Source organism: Mytilus galloprovincialis, chromosome 7 (genome assembly GCF_965363235.1).
Source record: "Mytilus galloprovincialis chromosome 7, xbMytGall1.hap1.1, whole genome shotgun sequence".
NCBI classification, from domain to species: Eukaryota; Metazoa; Mollusca; class Bivalvia; order Mytilida; family Mytilidae; genus Mytilus; species Mytilus galloprovincialis.
The window spans coordinates 5,944,705-5,956,957 of NC_134844.1; the positions used below are offsets into that span (position 1 = coordinate 5,944,705).

Genomic DNA, 12,253 nt, shown 5'->3' on the forward strand with positions numbered 1-12,253 from the left:
ATTGACGAGGAAGACAAGTTAATAAAACTAGTGTGAATTTTAAAGTCTTCCCAGTCAATTGTTGTGACAGTAATAGAAAGGTCGTTACAAGTTAAAACAAAATCTAAAATGGACGATGAAGACGTAGCCGCTTTAGTAATTGACAATGGATCAGGAATGTGTAAAGCTGGATTTGCTGGAGATGATGCTCCAAGAGCTGTTTTCCCATCAATTGTAGGAAGACCCAGACATCAGGTTTGTTAACATTTAAAGTTAAAAAACTTTTTATCAAACTATACACCTTATTGCTATTTAGTTCAATCCGAAAATAAACATACGCTTAGACAACTTCCTGTTTTGGTCAAGTGTCCCAAAAAACAAAAGTAATCAGTAACGAGCTGAGGGAGGGAAAAAAGTTAGAACACGAACATTTTGAAACTTTGATAGCCACTTTTTTGAAACACAAATTAAAGTAACAAAATGCATTGTTTGAACAGTTTACCATAATAAGCATAATACATTGTTTTAAAAGGGCCGCACATACTTTCAACTGCATGAAAAAGTAATTTCAGAACTTATCCGGGAAGAAATAAATAGCGATTAGGTGTATTAAGTAAATATTGTCTATTTTTATTCATCCAATTGCCTTGCTACACAATGGACAGCAAAATTATGTGGTGTTTTTGATTGTTAATACAAAACTATCTATTTCAATATCTGTTTCTCATCATTTTCACAAATCGATTACCACTAACACTGCAAAAACAAACATAATCTAAACTGCTAGTCAATTGTATAATTAGTATTGTATATGTTGAATGAATGAATACTTTATTGCAAAAAGCACATATATGCTATATCAACAAAAACATATTTACAACTTGACAAATGTTAAACAGCAGATATTACCGTCGTATCAAATTGTACGACGCATCTTGAGAGCACTGCAAGTCTTCAAGATCGACAACCTCGCTTTGGATAGCGCAACTTTCAATGTTTATAAATACGCATATCGTAAAACCAAGTATTAAGGAACAATTTACATTCTCTCATTTTCAATATGAACAGAAAGGTGGAATTCCTTCAGATAAGTTTGTTTTCTTTGTACTAGATCAATGTTAGAAAATATAAATTAGAGGGTAAATGGTCGGAAAAAATTCGATAGGATTTATATACAATTGATATTGATATGGACGTTTTGTGGTTTCCAGGGTGTAATGGTTGGTATGGGACAAAAAGACAGTTACGTTGGTGATGAAGCCCAAAGCAAAAGAGGAATTCTAACACTGAAATATCCTATTGAACATGGAATTGTCACAAACTGGGACGATATGGAGAAAATCTGGCATCACACTTTCTACAATGAACTTCGTGTGGCACCAGAAGAACATCCCGTTTTACTGACAGAAGCTCCCCTCAACCCTAAAGCCAACAGAGAAAAGATGACACAGATTATGTTCGAAACTTTCAACTCCCCAGCTATGTACGTTGCTATTCAAGCCGTATTGTCTTTATACGCGTCTGGTCGTACAACTGGTATTGTGTTGGACTCTGGTGATGGAGTATCCCACACAGTACCTATCTATGAAGGTTATGCCCTTCCTCACGCTATTATGAGGTTGGATCTCGCCGGACGTGACCTTACAGACTATCTGATGAAAATTCTAACGGAACGTGGATATTCTTTCACAACCACAGCCGAAAGAGAAATCGTTAGAGACATTAAAGAAAAATTGTGCTATGTAGCATTAGACTTTGAACAAGAAATGCAAACAGCCGCTTCATCGTCATCATTAGAGAAAAGCTACGAATTACCTGACGGACAGGTTATCACAATCGGCAATGAAAGATTCAGATGTCCAGAGGCAATGTTACAACCATCTTTCTTGGGCATGGAATCCGCAGGTTTGCATGAAACGACATACAATAGTATCATGAAATGTGACGTTGATATTCGTAAAGACTTGTATGCTAATACCGTACTTTCTGGTGGTTCAACCATGTATCCAGGAATTGCCGACCGTATACAAAAAGAAATAACAGCGCTTGCTCCACCAACAATGAAAATCAAGATTATTGCTCCACCAGAAAGGAAATATTCTGTCTGGATTGGTGGTTCTATCTTGGCTTCACTTTCTACCTTCCAACAAATGTGGATAAGCAAACAGGAATACGACGAATCTGGTCCATCCATCGTCCACAGAAAGTGTTTTTAAACTGCAAAACGTCTTGCTCAGAACTTCAATTATTTGTTATAATACATATATTTGCGTTGATATGCAACTTTTATATCATTTGTATATTCAAATTATGTTATGTTATTTTCGTTAAAGTCTTTGAAATACACAAAAATAAAACAGTAAAAAGTAATTTAAAGTGTTGTTTGATATATGTAATGTTGATTTGGCTTTAAAAAAGTAAAAAAAAAAGAGACATGTAAGATACAAGGATAACAATTTGGCACGTCAGACATGCATTTCGTCTACATACGACTCATCAGACTCATCAGTTGCGCTTGAATTAAAACGATTGGACGCCAAATCAAATACAATATGAAACAAAACAAAATCGAAACGTTGTTCATAAATAAACTCATCATAGATACCAGGATATTACGGTTGCAGTTTGATTAATTCAACTTATTGTTTATAGTAAATGAGCCTATGAATGATGTTTTGTTTAAACCTCTCAATGAGCCAATAGTATATATTGTTTCATTATGTCTGTGGTCTTCAATTTCTTTTTCCAGCATCACTTAATATTGTTTTGCTTGACTGAATCTCACTGGTGCAGCTATTTACTACCATAACAGTGATTAATAATTTCTCTTCATTAAAATATTAAAGTTTGAAAGTTAAAAAACGGTTCGCAAATTACCAAGGTTATATTATGACAGAAGAAAGTCGTAGAAATAAATATACCTCTTTAAATGAGTCCTTTTAATATAATGATGAGATAGACACCTGGTTTAAGATTGTAAATTTTAGTCTACTAAGTAGACCCTCCATTCCGCTAGTATTTGGGAAATAGGCATAAGATATTCTTATACTTGTTTTGTCATGTCGTTTTCAGTTTCCTTTCTATTTGTCTGTTCGGAATATATCATGGCATTTTCAGTTTCCATTCTATTTGTCCGTTCGAAATCTTCTGCCTCCTTTTTAACAGTAGGCATCTACAATGCGTTTAATGCATACCTTTATGAAAAACAGATAGCTTATATTTGCATATCTGGATATTTATTTTCCTTTCCTCAGTTCCAATAATTATGTATTATACAGTTTGCGCATAGATGTCATGTCAAACGTTATGATATTCTCCATCGCGACTTAAATTCTTTATCTAATTCGAACCTTCTCATTACCGGCTTTTACCGTTCTCCAACGCGATTTAAATTCTTGATCTAATTCGACCCTTCTCATTACCGGCTTTTACCGTTCTCCAACGCGATTTAAATTCTTTATCTAATTCGACTCTTATCATTACCGGCTTTTACCGTTCTCAAACGCGATTTAAATTCTTTATCTAATTAGACCCTTCTCATTACCGGCTTTTACCGTTCTCCAACGTGATTTAAATTCTTTATCTAATTCGATCCTTCTCATTACCGGCTTTTACCACTGGCAAGATAACGGGTGTCGTATGCATAATAAGATTTGATCAGCGTCTGATAATGGTTCATACTAATAGCGGTTGTTATTAGAAGCCTTATGTGTGAAGCGTTTGATGTTTATTGTTTTGTATGTTGATCAGTATACCCGTATCGCGGGATCTGATTTGTCTACTTTGTATTTTTTCACTTGATTACAATCCCTATATCCCTTTGATATAGTAAGTTTAGTATACTTTACCTTGAACTCGTCACTTTCAAGTGATTTCTGATCAGTTTCGATTATAAGATCAATTACTTGTTATTGAATAACGATTTTGTATGATTCAAGCCAGTATTGCAGAATTAGAAATACTCATCTGAAGAACATATTGTTTACTTTGCAAAAATGTAGGTTGTATCATGATATTTTCTACGGGTGTCACATGTAGAGCAGGATCTGCTTACACTTCGGTATCACCTTAGATCATCACCGGTTTTTTGTGGGCTTATTGTTTCTTAGTGTCTCGTTTTCTATGTTGATTTTTGTATACTGTTGTTTGTCTTTTGGTCATTTTGTTTGTTTTTTTGCCATTTCGTCGTCAGTTTGTGAGTTTATGAGTCTGACTTTTGGTATCATCCGTCTCTGTTTCTAAAATTGAATGAAAATTATATGTCACACCGCCAATTGCAAGCTGTAGGTTGTGTGAATATTCTTATCTTGTATGAATCATAGAAGAAAAAATGCGATATTTAGTTATTCAAAAAATTTAAAACGACAAAAAAATAGAATTTTGAATTGAAATATAAGCAGATAGTTCTTTTAATATACTGAATCAATTAAAGAATGTCCTGCATTCTTAAAAGAAGCTGCTACCATAAGTTGAAACCGAATGCCTACTTTAATTTTTCCAAATAAAAAAGTCATAAAAATTATTTTAATATCTTATCACGATTAGCTAATTTAAGTAAAACGGAACCGATCATTTAGTGACATTTGCGGTTAAGATGGAGGAAAACTTGTATACCACATTCTATTTATAAAAAACCAAGCCTTTTGCTGAAACATCTAGTATAACGAAAAAGCAGCATACAATATACTTAATAGGATCATTATAAATGTTTGAATGAATGAAACATTATTAAAAACATTTATACAATTTTATATGAATATTGAGGCTAAGTCATTTGTTATAACGGTGTGAAATTGTGTTATAATCTTAATTTGTTTCGCTAATTAGATATGGTTTAAAAAGAAATAAAAAATTACGCAACATTAGATGGTAGGTGCATCCACAAGTAGTCGTCTTCTGATATGCATGCATCACACGCCGTGCCATTCAAGACTCAATTAAAACACTTAAGGCGCCAGTTATTTACCGATGTTCAATTTAGAAACGATTAGGGAAGAGACAAATCAAGATAACACAGAACAAACTGAGAACATCGCATGAATCCAAAAGTAGAGAGACCGGTTGTATCGGCAGGGTAATCGTCTCCTGCTTAGCATGCATCACTAACCCTGCAAATTCATACGTTTTCAAAAAGTCACATTTGGGAATGTGACACAATTGGTAAAATTACAGTTCAGATTACTATAGATCTAAGACCGCGAAAACATATCGCTACTGAGTTGACACAGCGACACATCATGTTGATCAACTCATTCGGTATAGTGACCATAAAACTTACATCGATTTCAGTCGTTCTTCAACATAACTCTGTTTGAACAGTTTTTGTGTAAGGAACACACCTCTTTTTTTATGAAATTCGTATAGTGTGAACATGTGCTATAGTAACGTAGTTACTGAGATATGTAAACGCCATACGATGGAGCAAAGGGTATAATACTGCTGAGAAATGGAAAGTTGAAATCATCACATTTGTCATTAATTTTAGTTTGCTGTCGCCCATCTGTGTGAATATCGAGGAAGAGATCAAGATATGTACCAAACCTTCTACTTTCGGTGGTATCCTTATTCTCAAGTTCAATAGAATAAATGAGATGTAAGCACCCATTGAAATGTGGGTTATTGAGTGACAGAACATAATTAATATATATCTGAAAGTGAAATAAAAGAACTGTGTACGAGGTTTTTTCTTTTTGTCTTTGAGAAAGTACTTAAGTTGTTTCCCTTCGGACGGAAATTTATTTTCAATGGTAATGAAGAGCCAGCAGAAGTATTACATTTATCTGTGATTAATGTGTGCAATCTTTAAGTTTTTAAAATCTGTTCATTCCATTTCATCGTTTGTTAAGCAATCGTTAGTTTTTATTCCATATTGATTAAAATGCCTAATTATCACTTTCAATGTATCCTGCTTTGCATCGACAGCAGCCCATTTTGTTCGTTATATTACCAGTCTGTAATTGCAAAGGGAATCAAAAGAGCGACAAAAGATACCAAAAAAATCAAACTCATAAGTCGAAAAAGAAATGACAATGCCATGTCAAAAAACGAAACACGACCAAAAGACAAACATCAGTCTACAAAACACAACATATGTTAAAACTGAGAAATAACAGAGTCAAATCGAGAATTAACATTATAGACTATTGGAAACCATTGGAATACCGACTGTCTGCTGAAATATAAAACCCATCAAATCTAACAAATACGTTGTCGATAATATATAAAAGTCCAGCAGTTTGAAGATATCATCTTAGGTGTATTTGTTTCGGGAATCGGTTTGGTTTTTCATAAACTAAGACTTTTCATGACTTAAACAAAGAATTGATTAATTTCTCATTTCAGTGTTAAATGAGACGATGCAGTCGATATTAAAATAGGAAATACGAAATAATTTGTGAATATAAAGCCAAGACGACTATTCTTGTATATACAGATCTAAAATCGTGAAGCATTTCTCTTGTGATTAAGATGAAGGCCGTTTTATTTTATTTGTGTCTTGTAAAGCCAACTACAAAATATGAATTTCGATCCCCACTAAAGAGGGATAATCCACAATGGAATATGTGTGTTTTTAAAGGTAAACATGTATTTCTGGAGAGATTACTTTTGGATTTATTTTTAAGTTTGACTTAGATTCTGCCAAAAATAATACATGTCGCTACCACATATAGCATGTGAAGCATAACGGTTAACACAATTATATCTCATATGTTATACATTGATTCGGTGAATTTATTTGAATAATGCAAAAGTTATAAAAACTCGATAAAGCACAGACTAATTTGAATATTATTTCTTCACTTTGTTGCCCCTTTTATAAATTAACATATTGATTTGTACAGGCATAGCACGATTATATTTTAAACAAAATAATAAAACTGCGATCGTGGATATAAACAACTAGAGCAAATAATTTTACCTTCTTTACTTATAATTTGATACAACATTTAAACATAAATTGCATTTAAGGAAATGTCTAAACAATTAGATTAAGAAAGTGTGTGATTTAAATTTTAACTTATATATAATTTCAAACTATGAAGAAAAATGCATTTAAATTTTATGACATCTAATATCGTCTTACGACTGGAAGTAAATACCCCAATATCTATTATTTCAAACATCTTCCTACGATTTTACTGATAAACGTCTTGTTTATTGTAAATATATGGATTTTTGTTTTTAAATTGAATCACACATGATTCAACATTCTATAATTTACATTGGCTTTATATCGACACAAAAGTATTTCACATTGAAATATTGAATAATATTATTGGGACAGTCCTGAGTTGGATTTTAAAACATCATCGGGATCTGTTATTAATCAAATACGTAATTCTTTAACAAATATCAGTGTAAAAGTTCTAACGGATCTTGGTCTGATTTTATAATTTATAAGAGTAGCATTATTTCTGTTTTAAGAATTTTAATGAACCGTACATACTGTTGATTTTAAAATATTTGTCCAATTGGTGTTATCTTTGAATTAATGCATATTATTACTTCCTTAAAAATCACCGGCTATTTAGTCAATGTTAAGTACCACTTTTAACTTAAATATCTGACATGTAAGTGTTTGATAGTTTATTTCAAACCAAAAGCAATACAGCTTATAGGTATAAAAAAGTAAGAAAATATGTGAATTGTTTTTTTGATCATGAACATATGAATATCACGTCACAGCTGTGATTACAACTTTTCTTATTATAAAAAACTCTACCATCCATTCAAACAATGTTTAATACTGAAGTCACCGTTATCATGCAAAACAAATAAACGATTTATCATAATCTTATCTTTCACATTTGTTGAATGCAAATGAAAAAAGCTTTAAATTAAAGATGGTTCACTAACAAATTGTATAAACACGTGTGTATTCTTGAACCAAGTGTGAGATCATTATAAGTATTCAGTAGTTAAAAGAAATGCATAAAAAACATGACGTATGACTTTAACAGGTTCAACGGTCTATTGAACTATAAACCTTTTCCGTTATTCGTATGCAAAAGATTCATTCTGAATTGCCATATATGGTAACAAATAGCTTGCTAGCCCAAGATGAAAAGATGAAAAGGACAGGTGAACGAAAGTAGGGTTAACTTTTAAATCGGCACAGTCGATCTCTGTGATAGGACCAGAAAATTTGCAATAAGTAATATAAAAAATCGAAAAAAATCTCATTAATTTCAAAATGTGTGACGATGATGTAGCCGCTTTGGTAATTGACAATGGATCTGGAATGTGTAAAGCTGGATTTGCAGGAGATGATGCTCCAAGAGCTGTATTCCCATCAATTGTGGGAAGACCCAGACATCAGGTTTGTACATTACACCTGTTCAATATGTGTTCAATAGTAAAGCTATCGGTATACACAAGGGAATGAGTTCTGTTCGACCGTTCACATTACATTTTATTTTGTATGAAGTATGTTTATCATCTTATAAATTAGTGGTGGATACAGGGGATTGGGGTGGGGATGGGGATTACGATGAATTAAACCCCTCTTTTTGACGACCAATGCAGTTGAATAGGGACATTTGAGTTGGAACCCCTATCCCCCATTTATCCTAGGTTCGAAACCCCTTTTAAAAAACGACTGAATCCACCCTTGAATTCAATTGCCTTAATTATGTGTCAAGACAAATAGAAATTCGAAAAAGGCGGCGCCTAGTTTTAATACAATAGAAATGCCGGTACACGTTGCTTTTGCCCATATTGGGAGAAGATTTATACTCGAGTAGCGTTGGTCACGCCCATGTATTTAACGATTTGATAGACAAATAAATATGTGTTGTCAGCAATTCAATATTCATTTTTTATTCGTTTTGTTTGAGTTTTTATTAAGTTTTGTTTGTCCTTTTATCAGAAATTCAATCTTTTCGACTTAAAATGCTTAATTGTGCTTTTTGACCATTGACTATATACGCAATCTGCGGAACAACGCCTTATACGGTTACCACATGTGACAATGAGAGTAAATTCTTGTGTGATACGATAAGTACAAGACTTGAATATTTCTACTTTGAGTGGGAGTATTTTAACATATTTGTTATCGTACAAAGTGTTATTACGTATAAATGGAAAAGAAGTCAATAGAATTGATTGAATGGCCTATGTCAGTGATTAGGATAATTCATTGATTAAAACATTACCTAATGATTGCTTGACATTCAATAAACCTTATCGCTATTTAGTTCAATCCGGGGAACACAGTCACCGAGACAATTTTCTGTTTAGGTCAAGTGTGTTATAAACAGACCAATAAACAGAGGTCACCAGTAACGTCTGAGGAGGACAAACTTTAGAAAGCGAACATTATGAAACTTTCATCCACTTAAAAAACAAAAAATACAAACATAAAAATGTTTTGTTTACTATGGTTTGACCTGATCTTTTACAATTTCTTATGCATGTCACTAAACACAGCCCAAGATAGCTTCAACTGGAAGATAAAGTTGCGAGTTTCAGACCGTGTATGGTCGAATCATATGCAAAGCAAGTCATTTTCCAAAAGAAATCTAACATAACCACAAATGCAGCAAATACAAACAATATACTCTGCAATTTACTAATACGTATATTTGTTGAAATTTAATGTCATCGCAATATCGTGTAAAAAAGGAAATTCACAATAATACTAAAAACTCAAAACGGAAAGTCCCTAATAAAATTGCAAAATCAAAAGCTTAAACACAAGTGTGTCGCTGCAAATCGGAATCTCGCACAGAAGGGGAAACTTCAAATGAAACATACATATTTGTAGACCTTATTTTGATTCTGTGACCTATAATGGTTTACTTTTACAAATTGTGACTTGGATGGAGAGTTGTCTCATTGACACTTATACCATATCTTCTTATATAAATATGTATGTTGGAAATTTACCAGTTAAAAAGTTCACACTTTTAACACAGACCGGGAAGTCTGTCTATATATAGCTATGAGTAATAATAAAAAAAGCTTTGGTGAAGAGTCGTGGTACAAGATACACAAGGACATAACATACGATCTATGGAACTTATAACCGACATTAATATGAAAGATGATCTATATTGGGGATCTTAATTTGTGTGTTCTTAATTTTTTGTGTAGGTATTTGTATCCTTTCTCTATACTAAGGCACCGCATCACTCTGTATTCTGTATCTAAAAAAAAGTAAATATATACATGTTCTGTCTTTTTATCTCTATTTGTTTTGTGAATTTTAGGGAATATGACCAATTCAATTAATATTAATATACACGTTCTTTGTTTTAGGGTGTAATGGTTGGTATGGGACAGAAAGACAGCTACGTTGGTGATGAAGCCCAGAGCAAAAGAGGAATTCTCACACTGAAATACCCTATTGAACACGGAATTGTAACAAACTGGGACGATATGGAGAAGATCTGGCATCACACTTTCTACAATGAACTCCGTGTTGCACCAGAAGAACATCCCGTTTTACTAACAGAGGCTCCCCTCAACCCTAAAGCCAAACAGAGAAAAGATGACCCAAATTATGTTTGAAACCTTTAACTCCCCAGCTATTTACGTTTCTATTCAGGCCGTTTTGTCTTTATACGCTTCTGGTCGTACAACTGGTATTGTGTTGGACTCTGGTGATGGTGTATCCCACACTGTACCCATCTATTAAGGTTATGCCCTTCCTCATGCTATGATGAGGTTGGATCTTGCCGGACGGGATCTCACAGACTATTTGATGAAAATTTTAACTGAACGTGGATATTCTTTTACAACCATAGCCGAAAGAGAAATCGTAAGAGACATTAAAGAAAAATTGTGCTATGTAGCTTTAGACTTTGAACAAGAAATGTCCACAGCCGCATCATCATCATCATTAGAAAAAAGCTACGAATTACCTGACGGACAGGTTATCACTATCGGTAATGAAAGATTCAGGTGTCCAGAGGCCATGTTACAATCATCTTTCTTGGTAATGGAATCATCAGGTTTACATGAAATAACATTCAACAGTATCATGAAATGTGATGTTGATATCCGTAAAGACTTGTACGCTAATACTGTATTATCTGGTGGTTCAACCATGTACCCAGGTATTGCTGATCGTATGCAGAAAGAAATCACAGCACTTGTTCCATCAACAATGAAAATTAAAATTATTGCTCCACCAGAAAGGAAATATTCCGTATGGATCGGTGGTCCTATCTTAGCTTCACTCTCAACCTTCCAACAGATGTGGATAAGCAAACAGGAATACGACGAGGCAGGTCCATCCATTGTCCACAGAAAGTGCTTTTAAACTGCTCAGAACTTCAACTAATTGTTATGTTATGTTTTATGTACAAACAGCATTCGTTTGTATCATTGTTAGATTCAAACTATTTTTCTATCATTCTTATAAAGTTCATTGTTGTACAAAAATAAAACTATAAAATTATTTTTTGTCTGTTTCAAAATATATTAGTATGTGTTGTTGTTTTGGTGATTCGAATACATTAATTGTTTTCTACAGCAATGTGCTAGATATTTAATCTGCTTAATTTTGTCTGTGATATTGATGAAAAAAGGACGAAAGGTACCAATGAGTCATCGAAGCACTATGTCTAGAAAGGAAATGATCAGCAGACAAACAACAGTAAAAAAGACACAACATAAAAATTTAAGACAGGCAAACAAACCAAAATCTTGTGGTGATCGCAGGTGTCTCAGAAGGGAAACAAATCCTGCTCCACATGTGGCACCCGTATTGTCGATTATATTAGTACAAAACAGCTGAAAAGTCTTATTCGCTAGGTGACATTCGGGGAACAGATACCATTTGGAACATATCCGTTGTCATCTGTGAAAGAGATATTAGGTGAGCAATTAAAAGTATACATGAGAAAAACCCAGTACTGATTCTGATGTTAATAGATATAGGAAGATGTGGTGTGAGTGCCAATGAGACAACTCTCCATCCAGATAACAGTTTAAAAAAAGTAAACCATTATAGGTCTATGTACGGCCTTCAACACGGAGCCTTGGCTCACACCGAACAACAAGCTATAAAGGGCCCCAAAATTACTAGTGTAAAACCATTCAAACGGGAAAACCAACGGTCTAATCTATATAAAAAAAGCCGTGTTTCTAGAATGAAAATTGATTAAAGAAGACATTAATGATGGTTTAATAATATGAAAAAATATGGACAAAAATAAGCAAATAGGGTGTTTAAACACAATATATAGATGTAAAAACATGTGGTATGAGTGCCAATGAGATGACTCCATCTAAGTCACAAATATTAGAAAATAAACAATTGGGGCAA

At 33.4% G+C, this 12,253-nt stretch overlaps 3 protein-coding genes across 3 annotated transcripts; all 3 read left to right on the forward strand.

The window, feature by feature from the left end:
* Window positions 1-2,349, forward strand: LOC143082189 (actin, cytoplasmic-like). The gene is made up of 2 exons (XM_076257771.1): window positions 1-234; window positions 1,191-2,349. The coding sequence occupies exons 1-2, from the start codon at window positions 109-111 to the stop codon at window positions 2,193-2,195; spliced, it is 1,131 nt and encodes a 376-aa protein (XP_076113886.1). The 5' UTR covers window positions 1-108; the 3' UTR covers window positions 2,196-2,349.
* A 5,795-nt stretch (window positions 2,350-8,144) lies between these two features.
* Window positions 8,145-10,491, forward strand: LOC143082192 (actin-2-like). Its single transcript, XM_076257775.1, has 2 exons — window positions 8,145-8,299; window positions 10,240-10,491. The coding sequence occupies exons 1-2, from the start codon at window positions 8,174-8,176 to the stop codon at window positions 10,489-10,491; spliced, it is 378 nt and encodes a 125-aa protein (XP_076113890.1). The 5' UTR covers window positions 8,145-8,173.
* Window positions 10,492-10,639: 148 nt separating this feature from the next.
* Window positions 10,640-11,402, forward strand: LOC143082191 (actin, cytoplasmic 2-like). The gene has a single exon (XM_076257774.1). The coding sequence runs from the start codon at window positions 10,640-10,642 to the stop codon at window positions 11,243-11,245; it is 606 nt and encodes a 201-aa protein (XP_076113889.1). The 3' UTR covers window positions 11,246-11,402.
* The last annotated feature ends 851 nt before the right edge of the window (window positions 11,403-12,253 follow it).